Source organism: Pongo pygmaeus, chromosome 9, assembly GCF_028885625.2.
Source record: "Pongo pygmaeus isolate AG05252 chromosome 9, NHGRI_mPonPyg2-v2.0_pri, whole genome shotgun sequence".
Classification (NCBI taxonomy): Eukaryota; Metazoa; Chordata; class Mammalia; order Primates; family Hominidae; genus Pongo; species Pongo pygmaeus.
In genome coordinates this window covers 17,794,100-17,812,503 of record NC_072382.2, presented here as the reverse complement: position 1 = coordinate 17,812,503, position 18,404 = coordinate 17,794,100, and the positions used below count along the sequence as shown (strand labels likewise).

At 47.5% G+C, this 18,404-nt stretch overlaps 1 protein-coding gene across 2 annotated transcripts; it reads left to right on the top strand.

Annotated features, from left to right (window-relative positions):
- The first annotated feature begins 1,071 nt into the window (after window positions 1–1,071).
- Window positions 1,072–18,122, top strand: SERPING1 (serpin family G member 1). 2 transcript variants are annotated; one of them, XM_054438311.2, is made up of 8 exons: window positions 1,072–1,211; window positions 1,752–1,824; window positions 3,368–3,866; window positions 5,312–5,446; window positions 9,274–9,477; window positions 9,672–9,811; window positions 14,992–15,211; window positions 17,602–18,122. In XM_054438311.2, the coding sequence occupies exons 2-8, from the start codon at window positions 1,774–1,776 to the stop codon at window positions 17,853–17,855; spliced, it is 1,503 nt and encodes a 500-aa protein (XP_054294286.1). In that variant the 5' UTR covers window positions 1,072–1,211; window positions 1,752–1,773; the 3' UTR covers window positions 17,856–18,122. The 2 variants fall into 2 exon arrangements, with proteins under 2 accessions (XP_054294286.1, XP_063527884.1); XM_063671814.1 differs by lacking the exon at window positions 1,072–1,211 and adding an exon at window positions 1,471–1,600.
- The last annotated feature ends 282 nt before the right edge of the window (window positions 18,123–18,404 follow it).

Sequence of the window (18,404 nt, the reverse complement as noted above, 5' to 3'; positions counted from 1 at the left end):
AGCCTCTAATTCCTGGGCTCAAGGGATCCTCCTGCCTCAGTCTCCTAAAGGGCTGGGATTACAGGTATGAACCACCAGACCTGCCTATTTCCTGTGTTTTATCTGGCAACGCTGAGAGGACAGCTAGATGTCGAGGACAGCCAGATATCAAGGGGGAAAGCAACTTGCTGGCTCACACAGCCAGCCAGGTCTATTGTGGAGCCCTAGTCACAAACACATACACCCCAGCTTTCAAGTTTTTAAATATTTATTTATTTAGTTATTTGTTTTTTGAGACAGTCTTTCTCTGTCGCCCAGGCTGGAGTGCAGTGGCGCAATTTCAGCTCACTGCAACCTCTGCCTCCCAGATTCAAGTGATTGTGCCTCAGCCTCCCTGGTAGCTGGGACTACATGTGCGCGCCTGCACTGCCCAGCTAATTTTTGTACTTTTAGCAGAAACGGGGTTTCCCATGTTGGCCAGGGTGGTCTCAAACTCCTGACCTCAAGTGATCCGCCCACCTCGGCCTCCCAAAGTGCTGGGATTACAGGCGTGAGCCACCGTGCCCGGCTAGTTTTTTTTTTTTATTTTTAATTACGGTGAACGCTTGCTGAGCTGGGTGCCTCACATCGCTTGTCTGTTATACAAAGAACTACTGATTATGGGTCTCTACGAGCAAAAATGGCGGAACACCTACAGGGCACAGGGGAGATGGGAGCAGGGATTAGGATTCAGAATACTTCTCCAAATGAGTGTGATGAGGGCCCGACATTTCACTGCTCTAAGGCTCAGTATCTTAACTATCAAATGGGTACAATGGGGCACAAAGGGTTACTTTGAGGAATAACGGAGATGAGCAATTTCCAAAAAGTTCATTCCTTTAAAAACTGAGGAGCACATTTTGTGTACATGCTGTTTTTATTGTTACTCATGAAGACGCGGGGGAAGCTTTGGTTGTGTAAAGCTGAGAACTGCACCCAAGCTTCCCCGTTCACCCCACCTACCAGGGGATTTGGGCTAAATTCCTGGCCTGGCCCACAAAGGAGACCAAGCGGTCAGTCCCATCCTGATTTACAGGAACTCACACCAGCGATCAATCTTCCTTAATTTGTAACTGGGCAGTGTCCTGGGCCAGCCAATAGCTAAGACCGCCCCCCCGCACCCCACCCTCCCTGACCCTGGGGGACTCTCTGCTCAGTCTGCACTGGAGCTGCCTGGTGACCAGGAGTTGGGAGTAGGTTTGGTGCTGGGCAGGGGTGGGGAGTAGGGTGGAAAGCATGGAGTGAAGAGGTCTAGGGAGGGGGTCTCCTCACCCCCGCCTCCCTGCCCGCCTTGATCTCGGGGGTCTCTATAGGCTTGCTTCCACCTGGGACTTCTGCCTCCTCCTACCCCAGCCCCTCCCGCCTCAGGCCTGTTGTGCTCAGCCACCGCAGGACCTCCCCTCCCCCACGCCTCTGGCCTCATTGTTTGGTTAAAGCAGGACCCCCTGCCCCGCCCACCACCTCCCCTCCGACTGAACAGATGGACGGAGACCCGGGCCCACGGGGAGAGGAAGGGCCAGCCGGTGCCGGGAAAGGGAAGCGGTTTGGGGAAAACAAAACAGAGGGAGGAGCCAGGAAGAAGGTGGCCCCAGGAGGGAGAAGGAGGGAATTCGCTAAGAGGGACTGGGGCCTAGGACGGAATGGGGGCGGGCCCCGGGCGCGGTGGGGGGCCGGGGTGGGGGCCCCTGGGCTCCTAGGCTCGGAGCTGGCTCCGATGCTGGCTGGCTCCGCAGGTCCGCTGACGTCGCCGCCCAGATGGCCTCCAGGCTGACCCTGCTGACCCTCCTGCTGCTGCTGCTGGCTGGGGTATGTGGTCCCTTGTGGGATGGGGGACTGGGGTGGAGACGGGAGGAGGGATGGTGCGGGGTGCGGGCGGTGGCTGAGGATTAACCCTTCAGGCTCCGGGGAATGAGGAGAGCTCCTCTTGGGATCAGCGAGTGTGATCCTTGCACACGCACTCGTAGATGGTGGAAAGAGCTCAGGACTCAGACAGATGTAAGTTCTAATCTTGGCGGGCCATGAAGGAGCTGCGCTGCGCAGTCCTGAGGAAGTCACTTTTCCCAGCCTACTCCTCCTGATTTATAAAGTGTTGAATAAACAGATCCCACCCTGTCCACCAAGCAGGCTTGGCAGGAGTATCACATAGGGCAAGGAGATGGGAAGCATTTTGTGATATCAAAGCAAGAATTTGCTGTAGAAAAGAGCTGTGGGGACGAGAGGTTTGGCTGCTATGACACAGAGGGTGGTCCCAGGCTAGGGCCTGTGAAAACAGGGAAGAATGGTAGCAAACATACCTGGGTCTGGGTGGGGGTCAGTAGCAGTGAGAGGTCCCAGTGAGACTGGAAATAAGGATAAGAAGTGCGGGATCCCAGTTGAAAGGTAGGTAGGGGTGTGTGTATGTGCGTGTGTGTGTGTGTGCGCACACACGCAAGTTGGCATCACATACTCAGCAGATGATGTAGTTATGAGCAGGGAGTTTGGAATCAGAGACCTTGTTTTGACCCCTAGCTGTTTCTCCCATTTCGGTGAGACCCTGGACTAGTTAATATGCGTCAGTATGAGTTTCTCTACCTGTGAAATGGGGCTAATGCGTGGTTTCTCAGTGGAGGATCTGTTGACATTGGGGCTGGATAATTCATTGCTGAGGGGCTACCCTGTGCATCTTAGGGTGTTTTGCAGTATCTCTAGCCTCTACGCACTAGATTCCGGTAGCATCTTCCCTGCTGTCTCCCTATGACAACCAAAAATGTCTCCGAACATCGCCAAATATCCCCTGGGAGCCAAAATTGTTTCAGAGCCGCTGGCCTATACTACTTCTCTCTCCCTCCCTTCTGCCTCCCTTCTTTCTTCCTTCCCTTTCTTCGTTCCCTTCCTAATGTGTACTGTTTTCCCACACCCACTAATGGGTTGCAACCCACAGTTTGAAAATTTACTGTTCTAAATCAAGGAGCACAAGTTCAAATGTCTGTACTAGCCAAGCAAGTGAGTCAAACAGGTAGATATTTACAGGAAATTGCAAGAACATAGATAAATGACAACACTCAGCTTCACTGTTTGGAAAACAACTTCTACAGGGCAGTAATTAGTCAGAAATTACAGAGTCCCTGACTATTCCTCATCTTCTGCAGAGCACATTCCTGTGCACCCCCACCCTCACCCTGTATTGCTCCTTCTCTGAGGAATTAGTGGTGGTGGTTCCAAGACAGGTCACTCACCTGCCACACTGTCAGAAATTACTCTCTTGTACAGGACATTTTCCACATCCACACCTTCTCTTCCTGCTTTGAGTATTTTAGGGGACTGTGCCTTGTAGTAAGAAAAAAATGAAACTCAGTTTCTTGAACCACAGGATAGAGCCTCCTCAAATCCAAATGCTACCAGCTCCAGCTCCCGGGATCCAGAGAGTTTGCAAGACAGAGGCGAAGGGAAGATTGCAACAACAGTTATCTCCAAGATGCTATTCGTTGAACCCGTCCTGGAGGTTTCCAGCTTGCCGACAACCAACTCAACAACCAATTCAGCCACCAAAATAACAGCTAATACCACTGATGAACCCACCACACAACCCACCATCCAACCCACCACCCAACCCACCATCCAACCCACCCAACCAACTACCCAGCTCCCCACAGATTCTCCTACCCAGCCCATTACTGGGCCCTTCTGCCCAGGACCTGTTACTCTCTGCTCTGACTTGGACAGTCATTCAACAGAGGCCATGTTGGGGGATGCTTTGGTAGATTTCTCCCTGAAGCTCTACCACGCCTTCTCAGCAATGAAGAAGGTAGAGACCAACATGGCCTTTTCCCCATTCAGTATCGCCAGCCTCCTCACCCAGGTCCTGCTCGGTAAGACCCTGCTTGAATTCTCTCCAGGTCATTTGTTGGACACTCCCATAAGAGTCACCAACCCAGACACTTACAAAGCCATGCCTCTGGGATGAAGCTGTAAAAATGGGCTATTATATGTTGGGGGTGGGGTAGAGGGATGTATCTCTTCATTCTTGAACATTCCATCATTTCACAATGATGTAATACGCACGATTGCTTGTAAAACCCTGTGACTATACAAGAACATATAAAACAAGGTCCCAGCCACTAACCATGTTTCATGGCAAGCAGAGGTGATAAGAAAGATGAAATCAGGCGCAGTGGCCAACACCTGTAATCCCAGCACTTTGGGAGGCCAAGGCGGGTGGATCACCTGAGGTCAGGAGTTCAAGACCAGCCTGGCCAACATGGTGAAACCCTGTCTCTACTAAAAATACAAAAATTATCAGGGAGTGGTGGTGGATGCCTGTAATCCCAGCTACTTGGGCAGCTGAGGCAGGAGACTTGCTTGAACCCAGGAGGTGGAGGTTGCAATGAGCCGAGACCACACCACTGCACTCCAGTCTGGGTGACAGAGCGAGACTCTGTCTCAAAAAAAATAAATAAATAAAAATCATCAGAGACAGACCTAGAGTAGATGTGGTTAGTACTGCCTTCTAGCTTTGTGACCTTGGGCAGATCGCTTTAACCTCTCTGAGCCTTGAGTCCTCTTGTGTAAAATAGTGATGATGCTATCTACCTCAAAAGATTAAGAAGCAGAAAGCCAGGCCGGGCGCGGTGGCTCACACCTGTAATCCCAGCACTTTGGGAGACTGAGTGAGACTCTGTCTCCAAAAAAAAAAAAAAAAAAAAGAAACAGCCTAGTGTCTGACTTAGTGGGAGGTCAAAAAAATGTAAATCCTCTGCCATCTTGAGGGATTACTGTCAAGTCCCATTGGGTAATTACCCTAGGAATGGCACAAACAAATTACTACAAGCAGTGGGGAGAGAGCTATTACTCCCCAGAGAGAATTCTAAAAAGGCTACAGAATCTTTCTTGGCTGGGCACGGTGACTCACACCTGTAATCCTGGCACTTTGGGAGGCCAAGGCAGGAGTTCAAGACCAGCCTGGCCAACATGTTGAAACCCCATCTCTACTAAAAATGCAAAAATTAGCCAGGCGTAGTGGTGCATGCCTATTGTCCCAGCTACTTGGGAGGCAGAGGCGGGAGGATTGCTTGAACCTGGAGATTCAAGTGAGCTGAGATTGCACCACTGCATTCCAGCCTGGGCAACAGAGCAAGACTGTGTCTCAAAAAAAAAAAAAAGAGAGAGATTGAGAGAACACTTCCAGCTCAGATGATCTGTGATCCCCTCCAAAGCAGGGAATACCCTCCATTCCAGCCTGGTCCCCAACCCTCATTCCCAAGGAAGGCCCCTGACTCATCCTGCAAGTATCTTTCATCTCTGCCCTTTGTTGCAGGGGCTGGGGAGAACACCAAAACAAACCTGGAGAGCATCCTCTCCTACCCCAAGGACTTCACCTGTGTCCACCAGGCCCTGAAGGGCTTCACGACCAAAGGTGTCACCTCAGTCTCTCAGATCTTCCACAGCCCAGGTGAGTGCCCAGGAAGGGGCAATGTCTGCAGAGGAGGGTCCTGAGAGGACTCTGAAGGGGGATCCAGCGCTGGGGAAAGAAAGGACAGAGGGAATGTTGGAGCTGCAGTATCAGGGATGGACTGCAGAGCCGGTGAAGACCTTGGCAGGAGCATCAGGTCACTCCAGGAACTGGATTGTTCTTCTAGTGAGACCTTAGGCAAGTCTCTGGCATTCATCAACTGCTTTAGAATAAAAATAACCGGGCAGGTACAGTAAAATAGTGATGATGCTATCTACCTCAAAAGATTAAGAAGCAGAAAGCCAGGCCAGGCACGGTGGCTCACACCTGTAATCCCAGCACTTTGGGAGGCCGAGGCGGGTGGATCACGAGGTCAGGGGTTCAAGACCAGCCTGACCAACATGGTGAAACCCTGTCTCTACTAAAAATACAAAAATTAGCTGGGCGTGGTGGCGGGCGCCTGTAATCCCAGCTACTCAGGAGGCTGAGGCAGGAGAATTGCTTGAACTTGGGAGGCGGAGGTTGCAGTGAGCCGAGATGACACCACTACACTCCAGCCTGGGCGACAGAGCGAGACTCCGTCTCAAAAAACAGAACAAAACAAAACAAAAAAAAAACAAAATAAATCAAAGAAGTAGAAAGCCGGGCCGGGCGTGGTGGCTCTCATCTGTAAGTTCAAGGAGTTCGAGGTATGCTAGGACTTTGGGAGGCCAAGGCCTTCAAGACCAGCCTGGGCAGCATGGCGAAACCTGTCTCCATTAAAAAAAAAAAAAAAGTTGGGGGTACAGCTGGGTGTGGTGGCTCACACCTGTAATCCCAGCACTTTGGGAGGCTGAGGTGGGTGGATCATCTGAGGTCAGGAGTTCAAGACCAGCCTGGGCAACGTGGCAAAACCCTGTCTCTATTAAAAATACAAAAATTAGCCTGGCATGGTGGTGGGCACCTATAATCCCAGCTACTCAGGAGGGTGAGGCAGGAGAATTGCTTGAACCCAAGAGAGTGAAGGTTGCAGTGAGCTGAGATCATGCCACTTCACTCCAGCCTGAGTGAAAGAGCAAAACTCTGTCTCAAAAAAAAAAAAAAGGAAGAAAGAAAAAAGGCCAGGCGCGGTGACTCACGCCTGTAATCCCAACACTTTGGCAAGCCGAGACAGGCGATTCACGAGGTCAGGAGTTTGAGACCAGTCTGGCCAACATAGTGAAACCCCGTCTCTACAGAAAATACAAAAAATTACCTGGGCATGGTGGTGTGCACCTGTAATCCCAGCTACAAAGGAGACTGAGGCAGGAGAATCGCTTGAACCTGGGAGGCGGAGGTTGCAGTGAGCTGAGATCACGCCACTGCACTCCAGCCTGGATGACAGAGCAAGACTCCATCTCAAAAAAAAAAAGGCTGGGCGGGGTGGCTTATGCCTGTAATCCCAGCACTTTGGGAGGCCGAGGCGGGCGGATCACGAGATCAGGAGATCGAGACCATCCTGGCTAACAAGGTGAAACCCTGTCTCTGCTAAAACAATACAAAAATTAGCCGGGCATGGTGGCAGGCGCCTGTAGTCCCAACTACTTGGGAGGCTGAGGCAGGAGAATGGCATGAACCCAGGAGGCAGAGCTTGCAGTGAGTCGAGATTGCACCACTGCACTCCAGCCTGGGCAACAGAGCGAGACTCCATCTCAAAAAAAAAAAAAAATGGGATGGGCGGGCCAGGTGCAGTGTCTCACACCTGTAATCCCAGCACTTGGGAGGCTGAGGTGGGCGGATCGCTTGTGGTCAGGAGTTCAAGACCAGCCTGGCCAACACCAGGAAACCCTGTCTCTGTTAAAAATACAAAAATTAGCTAGGTGTGGTGGCACGCGCCTGTAGTCCCAACAGGAGAATAACTTCAACCCGGGAGGCAGAGGTTGCAGTCAGCTGAGATCGCACCACTGCATTCCAGCCTGGGTGAAAGACCGAGACTCTGTCTCAAAAAAAAAAAAAAAAAAAGAAGAAGAAGAAGAATACCCATATGCATTCATTAATATATAGGGCTAGAGGGCTAAAGAGCTATAGACATAAAATAGACAAAAAATTTTTTTGCTCATTTTTGGGTCAAAGGAGTCTTGGGACTCTCATTCTTTTTATTTTTGTGTTATGTGAATTTGTTATCATTTACATGTATTATGTTATTAAGTAGGTAATAATGATAATACTAATAATAAACTTACAAAACGATCCAATGTGGTTGTTTTCAGATTTTGTTCCTCGGAGCCCTAGGACTTTGCAAAGCTGTTTCTGGAGTCATGGTGTGGGGATCCTGAGCGGTGGGGAAGGGTTCACCACTTCCTGTGAGAAGGAGATGGACCAGCTGGGCTCTGAGCTCCCCAACCCAGCCTCAGCCAGGGCCCATTTTATATTATGGGCTTCAGACATGCCATTGTTTGAAAGTAGTTCTGCTGCTTTAAAATGTTTGATAACCATTAAACTAATCTACCCACCTCCCTTTTTAAAAAAAAGGAAAACTTTTTTTTAAGCTTTTTTTTTGTTTTTTTTTGTTTTTAAACTATAAAAATAATACTTAGGTCTGGCTCAGTGTGCCTGTAATTCCAACACTGAGAGGCTGAGGTAGGAGGATTGCTTGAGGCTAGAATTTCGAGACTAGCCTCTGGGCAACATAGACCTCATCTCTACAAAAAATTTTAAAAACTATCCGGGTGTGGTGTGTGCCTGTAGTTCCAGCTATGAAGGACTGAGACAGAAGGATTGCTTGAGCCAAGGAATTTGAAGTTAGAGTGAGCTATGTTTATGCTGCTGTACTCTAGCTTGGGTGACAGAGTAGGACCCTGTCTCTAACGAAAAACATTTTTTATTTAAATTTAAAAAACTCACCTATCACCCCATCATCTGAAAAACACCCTCTTTCAGATGTGGGAAAAACATGGCTCAGAGGTGTTCAAGAAATGTTACGTTTATTTATTACTTGCAAAGCTGTAAGTCAGCTTTATCCGCTATCTTGCTAGGTTGGTGAAAAAAATGTAACAGCATTCAATATTAGGGCTTCTATCCCCATCTAGCTGCACCCTGGAGCTGTGCCAAGCAAGGTTCTTGGTCTTATGTTGTACTTAGGCATCAGCAAAGCCTGGGAAAGTATCTTTTTTTTTTTCTGAGACAGAATCTCGCTCTGTCGCCCAGGCTGGAATGCAGTGGCGCCATCTCAGCTCACTGCAACCTCCGTCTCCCAGATTCCAGTGATTCTCCTGCCTCAGCCTCCCGAATAGCTGGGATTACAGGCTGGTCTTGAACTCCTGGCCTCCAGTGATCCACCCACCTTGGCCTCCCAAAGTGCTGAGATTACAGGTGTGAGCCACCATGCTCAGCTGGGAAAATATCTTTAATCTACTTAGTCCTAGAAAAATTATCTTTCAAGTGCTTTTTTTTTTTTTTCCAGTGGACTGAAGGCTTTTGGAGAGCAAAAGCCAGGAAGTTTTGTCACAAACTTCCACTGAGGCCAGGAAGCAGAGTCTATTCCGTGCCAAATGAAGGGAAGAAAAGAGGGAAAATCTAGGCAAATGAAATTTAATATCTCAAAAAGATTATCTTGCCAAGCCATAGTCACATAGCAAGCTGAGGCAGCAGAGACTTGGGGCTACTTCTCGTTCTTGGTTCTGGGTTTGCCTTCTTTGGGCCTCATTTGCCACATCTGTAAGAGGAGTGGGCTGGATCGCGCTCCACCGTGCCGTATTCACTAAGTGAGCAGATAGAACCATAGGAGGCATGCTCACTCTCAAATCTTGCTCGTGGAAAGAACGACGTGTTCAGGGGACTCATGCCTCCCTTTCTCAACATACCCCCAGACCTGGCCATAAGGGACACCTTTGTGAATGCCTCTCGGACCCTGTACAGCAGCAGCCCCACAGTCCTGAGCAACAACAGTGATGCCAACTTGGAGCTCATCAACACCTGGGTGGCCACGAACACCAACAACAAGATCAGCCGGCTGCTAGACAGCCTGCCCTCCGATACCCGCCTTGTCCTCCTCAATGCTATCTACCTGAGTGGTAAGGGCGCCCTTAGCCAGTTAGTCTTCCCCTTCTGGGTCCTTCTTCCCCTCCTGGCTTCAAAGCCCACTTAACCCCAAGTTCTACAATCAGATCTCAATGTCCCTGCCCCACTCTTTGCTAACAAGGCTTTTAGCTCCTCTTCATCCTTTTCCTACCTGCATTAGAGCAACCCTCCCACCTCTTCCCTCTAGCCAAGTGGAAGACAACATTTGATCCCAAGAAAACCAGAATGGAACCCTTTCACTTCAAAAACTCAGTTATAAAAGTGCCCATGATGAATAGCAAGAAGTACCCTGTGGCCCATTTCATTGACCAAACTTTGAAAGCCAAGGTAAGTTCTTAACCTTTCCTTCTCCTGTTTGAAACCCACTTGAGTCTCCTGACTTTTTTTCTGCTGTGGTCCCATCATTTTGGGGTACATGCTTACAAATTCATCATTTCTACTCCTTCCATCTGTATTTCCACCCTATCTTTTCTCCTTCTCCTTTCTCTAGACTTGGCCAAGGCAGACATTGTATATTTTAGGCTGGAAACAGGATTCTCAAGTTTCTTCATGCATCTCTACTATATTGAATGGCAAAATGTGAGTCGTGTTCCTGTTCTACACATCTGTTTCTTTTTCCAGTCAACTCATCAGAAGACCCTGGTGGCTTAGCAAGTCCTGTGTGTATGTGGGTACCTGTGTACAGCATACATATACATGTGTATACGTGTATAAATATATCCTTGTATATGCATATATGTGGTAAGTGCATGTGTGCACATGAGTTAAATGGCTTAAGTGCATTAGCAGAAATTGAACAATTTAGTTCGATGAGTAGGGAGGGAGAGAAGACAGAATATGGAGCTCAGAGGATCCCAACTGGTAAGCTATCTCATGCCCAGTTACCAGATATTTCCACCTTTTTAGGATGGCAAAACACAGACCTATGAGATAGAAAACAGTAAGAGACAATGTCTCAGCACCTGGCTAAGAAACAAAGGCTGTGTTCTTGGAACATGCTAGGCTTGGTTCCACATTGGGAGCTTTCCTTAGCTTTTGTTTCTGCCTGGATCCCTCTTCACTCAGATCCTCACATAGCTTGTTCCTTCTTGTCATTTGGGTGTCAGCTCAGAGGTCACCTTGGTGGAGAAGTCTTCTCCCCGTTAAAGCAGCCTCCTCCTCACCCTGTAATATCACTGCTGTTTTATTATACTCATGACACTCATCACCATCTGAAATTATGTCGTTTATTTGCTTATTTGCTTAGGATATTGTCTGTCTCCCTAAATACTGTCTCTCTACTTGAATACAGGAACCTGTCTTGTTTCCTTCTGTATCTGCAGTGCCTAGAACGATGCCGCCTATCATAGGTGCTCATTCAGTGTTTGCTGAATAAATGAATGAATGAAATAGAGGGTGCCAAAGAGAGCTACTAACTTAGTAAAAGTGTCTGGAAGACTTCATAGAGGAGGTTTTTTTTCGAGACAGGGTCTCACTCTGTCGCTCAAGCTGGAGTGCATTAACACGATCTCGGCTCTCTGCAATCTCCGCCTCCCAGGTTCAAGCAGTTCTCCTGCCTCAGCCTCCCAAGTAGTTGAGACTACAGGTGCCCACCACCACACCTGGCTAATTTTTGTATTTTTAGTAGAGACGCGGTTTCACCATGTTAGCCAAGCTGGTCTCGAACTCCTGACCTCAAGTGATCCACACCCTCAGCCTCCCAAAGTGCTGGGATTACAGGCATGAGCCACAGCGCCCAGCTGAGGAGGTTATTTTTGACCATTCTTTGCTCACTTATTTATCCACTCATGTACTTATCCACCCATCTATCCATCCCTATCTAATGTATTTGACCTTTCATGACTCATTTAGCGGAACCAGGACAGCGTTTGTATGAGGCACAGAAGAGTGAATATATGTGACTGGTCCAGGGCATTGTTCAAATTCAAGATACATTGGGGGAGGTATAAATATGAGATTTTTTTCAAGTCAATTGGAAAGCCATAGATGTTAGGTAGAAAGTAGGAATTAAGAACTTAACAAGTTAGGTTTAAATGTAACTATTCGAATTATAAGAACAAGTATTTCCTCTCTAAAAATGTTTTTAAAGTCTCACACAAAACTCTAAACCAAAAATCATTGTAAAAATCCCTTGGGAATAGACTGTTGTAACCATTGAGGTGAGGTGATAGGTTAAGGTGAGCATTCTGGACATATAATATCAATAATAAATATTCAAATACAAAGGAGGTATAATATGAAGAGTAATTTCTATCTCCCCAAGCCAATATGAGTTTTGTTTGTTTGTTTTTCTTTTGAGATAAAGTCGCATTCTGTTGCCCAGGCTGGAGTATTGTGCCCAGAGAGTGGCACAATCCCAGCTCTCTGCAACCTCTGCCTCCCAGGTTCAAGCGATTCTCCTGCCTTAGTCTCCCCAGTAGCTGGGATTATAGGCGCCTGCCACCACTCCCAGCTAATTTTTGTATTTTTAGTAGAGATGGGGTTTCACCATGTTGGCCAGGCTGGTCATGAACTCCTGACCTCAAGTGCTCGTCCCACTTCGGCCTCCCAAAGTGCTGGCATTACAGGCGTGAGCCACTGCACCCAGCCTGTGTTTGTTTTTGTTTTTTTTTAAGCCAAAGGAGGAGGAGGAGTTTTATGCACAAAAGCCACTATTTAGAGTTCCTTAGGTTTTTAACAGATAATTAATTTAATGTACTAACAAATGCAAAATTAAAATTTTGCTTATGCCTTTTAATTTTAAGCTGAATTTGCTACATTAAGAGTAGGGTGATTTGGCTGGGCGCGGTGGCTCATGTCTGTAATCCCAGCACTTTAGGAGGCTGAGGCAGGTGGATCACTTGAAGCTAAGAGTTTGAGACCAGCCTGGCCAACATGGTAGAACTCTGTCTCTACTAAAAATACAAAAATTAGCCAGGCATGGTGGTGCATGTCTGTAATCCCAGCTACTCAGGATGCTAAGGCACAGAATCACTTGAACCTGGGAGGCAGAGGTTACAGTGAGCCAAAATCGCGCCACTGCACTCCAACCTGGGCAACACAGCAGGACTCTGTCTCAAAACACAAAAAAAGAATAGGCCGAGTGCAGTGGCTCATGCCTGTAATCCCAGCACTTTGGGAGGCCAAGGCAGGTGGATCACCTGAGGTCAGGAGTTCGAGACCAGCTTGGCCAACATGGTGAAACCCCATCTCCATTAAAAATACAAAAAATAAACCGGGTGTGATGGTGCACACCTATAATCCCAGCTATTCGGGAGGCTGGGACAGGAGAATCGCTTGAACCCGGGAGGCGAAGGTTGCAGTGAGCCGAGATCATGCCACTGCACTCCAGCCTGAGTGACAAAGTGAGACCTTGTCTCAGAAAAAAAAAAAATTGGGTGACTTTTATATAAAAACACTCTCATTTGTTCTTGAATTAATTGCCATATTGAACAGATTAAACTCCTTTAAACCATTTTTTCTATCTACAAACATAATTAGTATTCCCATAAGCATTTTAAGCTCCCTTTAAAAATTTAATATGCTCGATTTTCTTTTTTCTTTTATTTATTTATGTAGTTTTACCAGACAGGGTCTTACTCTATCACCCAGTCTGGAGTACAGTGACACAATCATAGCTTACTGTAACCTCAAGCTCCTTGGGATGAAGCAGTCCTCCCACCTTAGCCTCTTAAGTAGCTGAGATTCCAGGCATGAGCCACCTCACCCAGCTGATTTTCTTTTTAAACACATCTAATACCTGACAGGTCGTAATTACGACTCTGCTTGGCCGTATCATCCTAACACCTAAAGCTCACTTGTAAACTGAAAATTAAATTTGAAGAGTGAATTAACTTCTAGCCAACATTCCAATATCATTCTCACACTTAATGAAATTATCCTACAACTTTGCTTAAAAGCATAAAACTAGCATGTCAGAGTCTCTTAAAAATTACAATCACTGTTTTAAATAACAAACATACAGGTAGGTTACCCTGAACTTAACACCTAGTTTTAACATGATGAAGTTGGTTTCTTTTGTCATTCCTATACTAAATTCTAACTCTTCCTGGCACTTAAGGATATTTACCCAAGGAAGGGGGTGAGATTTACCAGCTCAGGTACACAGAGGTTACTGGCTTGAAAATTCAAGACCACAGCATGGTAAATTTTTCTTCAGAGATTCAAGGTTCATACATAGGACTTGAAGGGCACATGCTACTCAAATGAGTATATCCAACTTGAGTCCTATGTCAACAGGGACCCCATGTCCATCCTCTTCAGTCGAAATTGGCTTACAATCTACTTCTTCTGGGCTATTCGGGTTCCAACAATTGATTGCTTTCAGTTAATTTCTTTATTGCTCAGTTGAATTCTGCATTCTTCTAGATTCTTTTTGTTCCTTCAGCCTCAATCATAATACCATTTAATGACAGTCTCATATCCTATTAGACTAGGGTTTCTCAGCCTTGGCACTATTGACCTATCGGGTCAGATAATTCTTTGTCCTGTGCATTGTAGAATTTAGCATCATCCTTAGCTTCTACTCACTAGAAGCCAGTAGCACTGTGTGCACATCCTCCTTGCCCCCTGCCAGCTATGACAACCAAAATGTCTCCAGACATTACCAAATGTCCCCTGAGAGGCAAATTCACTCTGAATTGACAACCCCTGTATTAAACCCAGGGGCCCTGCACTTCTTACATACTTTTGTCTGGTCACCAGTTGAAAGTCCTTCTTCTTTTTTTTTTTTTTTTCTTTTTTTGAGATGGAGTCTCGCTCTGTCACCAGGCTGGAGTGCAGTGGCATGATCTCGGCTCACTGCAACCTCAACCTCCCGGGTTCAAGCAATTCTCCTGCCTCAGCCTCCTGAGTAGCTGGGATTACAGGCACGTACCACCACCCAGCTAATTTTTGTATTTTTAGTAGAGATGGGGTTTCATCATGGTGGCCAGGATGGTCTCAATCTCTTGACCTCGTGATCCACCCACCTCGGCCTCCCAAAGCGCTGGGATTACAGGTGTGAGCCACCGTGCATGGCCAAAAGTCCTTCTAATAGCAAAGTGGAAAGGTAGGATGTGAACAATCTTGAATGCCATACTAAGATTTGTACCTAATCTCATAGGCAGTGAAGAGCCATCAATAGTTTTTAAAGAGGCTGACCTGGTAACTCCGGCGGTTCAATGTACATGCTATATACTATATGCACAACACATTTGGAAGGAAGGGAACAGGGCTCAGAGAAATCAAATCACTTGCCCATATTACATAGCTCGTCAGTGGTAGAGTCAGGGTATAATCAGAAACTCATGCTCCTTCCTCTACCTCTCCCCAGCACAGAGTTAGATCAGCACAATTCACCCAGCTGGTATCCCCATTTCATGGTAAAGCCTAGAAGCCTAGGTCTGACTGCTGCTTGTTGAAATACACACTGTGGGAGCAGACTGCAGGACAGCCTTGTGACAGAGGGTGGGGCCAGGAGAGAGATGCGGTAGGAAGACTGTTAAGGTGCATCTCTTATTTTCTAGGTGGGGCAGCTGCAGCTCTCCCACAATCTGAGTTTGGTGATCCTGGTACCCCAGAACCTGAAACATCATCTTGAAGACATGGAACAGGCTCTCAGCCCTTCTGTTTTCAAGGCCATCATGAAGAAGCTGGAGATGTCCAAGTTCCAGCCCACTCTCCTAGCACTGCCCCGCATCAAAGTGACGACCAGCCAGGATATGCTGTCAATCATGGAGAAATTGGGTGAGCTCTGGCAGCTTGGGGTTACTCCCAGGCCATCAGAGGAGAAAGGGGGGATCCCTAAGATGTAGTTAGCATTCTCTAGAGTATTTTTTCCATCCTTAATCTCAGTTTGTCCTGCAACCCTGCAAGTTAGAGGGGTAGGTGCTGTTATCCCATTGGATCATTGTGGAAATGGAGGCTCAGAAGCTTTATGTGACTTACCCAAAGATTCCATGATTTACCCTTGAGCTAGTCAAGAGGCAAACCAGAACACTGACCCAGGTCTCCAGCTCTCCTGAGTTTTTTCTATGGTTCCTTGTGACATAGGCAGTGGAACAGTGGGACAGGTAACTGAGGTGGAATTATGGATGCTCGTTCCCCAGACACGTTTCAAAACAGTCAGCCACACCGTGGAATATGCAAGAAGCTATCGGAAGTGCAGGTCTGGAGGCTTCTGAGTTTACGAGAGGCAACAGAGACTCCATTTTCTTTTTTTTTTTTTTTTTTTTTTTTTTTTGAGATGGAGTCTCGCTCTGTCACCCAGGCTGGAGTGCAGTGGTGCGATCTCTGCTCACTGCAAGATCTGCCTCCCACGCCATTCTCCCGCCTCAGCCTCCAGAGTAGCTGGGACTACAGGCGCCCGCCACCACGCCCGGCTAATTTTGTTTTTTTATTTTTAGTAGAGACGGGGTTTCACTGTGTTAACCAGGATGGTCTCGATCTCCTGACCTTGTGATCCACCTGCCTCGGCCTCCCAAAGTGCTGGGATTACAGGCGTGAGCCACCGTGCCCAGCCCAGAGACTCCATTTTCTAACCTTTGTTTTTTTGTTTGTTTGTTTGTTTTTGAGACAGAGCCTCACTCTGTCACCCAGGCTGGAGTGCAGTGGCATGATCTTGGGTCACTGCAACCTCCGCCTCCTGGGTTCAAGTGATTCTCCTACCTCAGCCTCAAGTAGCTGGGGTTACAGGCACCTACCACCACGCCCAGCTAATTTTTTTGTATTTTTGATAGAGATGGGGTTTCACCATGTTGGCCAGGCTGGTCTTGAACTCCTGGCCTCAAGTGATCCGCCCACCTTGGCTTCCCAAAATGCTGGGATTACAGGTGTGAGCCACCGTGCCCAGCCTCATTTTCTAACCTTTGATCTCATGTCCAGCCTTGTCACTTCATTTCTTGTTAGAGAACTTGACCACCTAACACATGATTCCATTTTCTTGTATATGTCATCTGTATAGGAAGAAAATCTCTTTTTTATTTTCATTCAACACTTCTGGCCACCAAATAGGTGTGGGAGTGTTTTCTAAGCAATTCTCCAGTTCTCTGGGGACACCAACTGGGCGTCCTACAATTGAATCCAATTCTAACACTCTACCTGGAAATAACATCAGATCCCGTGCAGTTTAAGGGCTCAACCCCACCAAATTTCCCCCCGTTTCCAATGTCAGTTACAAGACCGGGTTGTCACCTGTGCATCAGACCAACCAGGTATAATTTGGAGGTTCCCACAACTCCCTGCTAGGGTTTCATCATTTGCTAGAATAGCTGACAAAACTCAGGAGACACTTACGTTTACTGGTTTATTATATAAAGGATTAAGTAAAGGATACAGATGAACAGCCAGTTGAAGAGATACATAGGGCAAAATCTGGAAGGGTCCTGGGCCCAGGAGCATCTATCCTGTGGAGTTCTGTTTGCTACCTTCCTGACACACGTATGTGTTCACCAACCAGAAACTCTCAGGACCCTGTACTTTAGCAGAAGTCATGATGTAGGCGTGATTGATTATTACCCAATCTCCAGCTCCTCTCTTCTCCCCAGAGGATGGAGAGAGTGGCTGAAAGTTCCAAGCTTCTAATCACACTTGGTCTTCCTGGTAACCAGCCCCGATCCAGGAGCTAGCAGGAGTAGCCTCATTAGCACAAAGGGCATTCCTATGACCCAGGAAATTCCAAGGGATCTAGTAGCTCTGTGTCAGGAACTGGGATCGGAGACCAAATATTAGATGGTCTAATATTTGGAGCTGAAGATGCTCCTATAGCATATTTTCCCATTATTTCACAGCACCATAGCATTGCATATAACCTCATTTTGTCATATATGACCTATCTCTGATCTATTACCTCACTTCCAAGGTCCTGGGAGAGAAGAAGGCAATGACATCATTTTTCAGGGTTGTTTTAGGGATGGGGGGCAAGGCCTCTCACCTTGAGAGAGAGTGGCAGTGTTGGGCCCACTAATAGAGGATCCCACAAACTGCCAGAGGGTGTACAGTATGTAATCTGGCAAACAAGGGAAGAGGAAGAGAGCACTGGGACTCAGGATGAACCCAGAGAATTCAGAACAAAGGTCTCCATCAGCTGAGGGTATCATGCTGGCCTCTGACTCTGTTTTTCTCTGGTTTTGCCCTAGAATTCTTCGACTTTTCTTATGACCTTAACCTGTGTGGGCTGACAGAGGACCCAGATCTTCAGGTTTCTGCGATGCAGCACCAGACAGTGCTGGAACTGACAGAGACTGGGGTGGAGGCGGCTGCAGCCTCTGCCATCTCTGTAGCCCGCACCCTGATGATCTTTGAAGTGCAGCAGCCCTTCCTCTTCGTGCTCTGGGACCAGCAGCACAAGTTCCCTGTCTTCATGGGGCGAGTATATGACCCCAGGGCCTGAGACCTGCAGGATCAGGTTAGGGCGAGCGCTACCTCTCCAGCCTCAGCTCTCCGTTGCAGCCCTGCTGCTGCGTGCCTGGACTTGGCCCCTGCCACCTCCTGCCTCAGGTGTCCGCTATCCACCAAAAGGGCTCCCTGAGGGTCTGGGCAAGGGACCTGCTTCTATTAGCCCTTCTCCATGGCCCTGTCATGCTCTCCAAACCACTTTTTGCAGCTTTCTCTAGTTCAAGTTCACCAGACTCTATAAATAAAACCTGACAGACCATGACGTTCTCTGCTTTGCCTTTGTTGTTGTTTTTTTTTACTTTTTATTTTTTTTAGGCAGGGTCTCGCTCTGTCACCCAGGCTAGAGTACAGTGGTGAGATCATGGTTCACTGCAGCCTTAACCTCCTGAGTTCAAGCAATCCTCCCACCTCAGCCTCCTATGTAAGTGGGACCGCATGGGCTTGCCACCATGCCCAGCTAATTTTTAAATTTTTTGTAAAGACAGGGTCTTACTGCCTAGGCTGGTCTCCAACTCCTGGGCTCAAGCAATCATCCTAACACAGC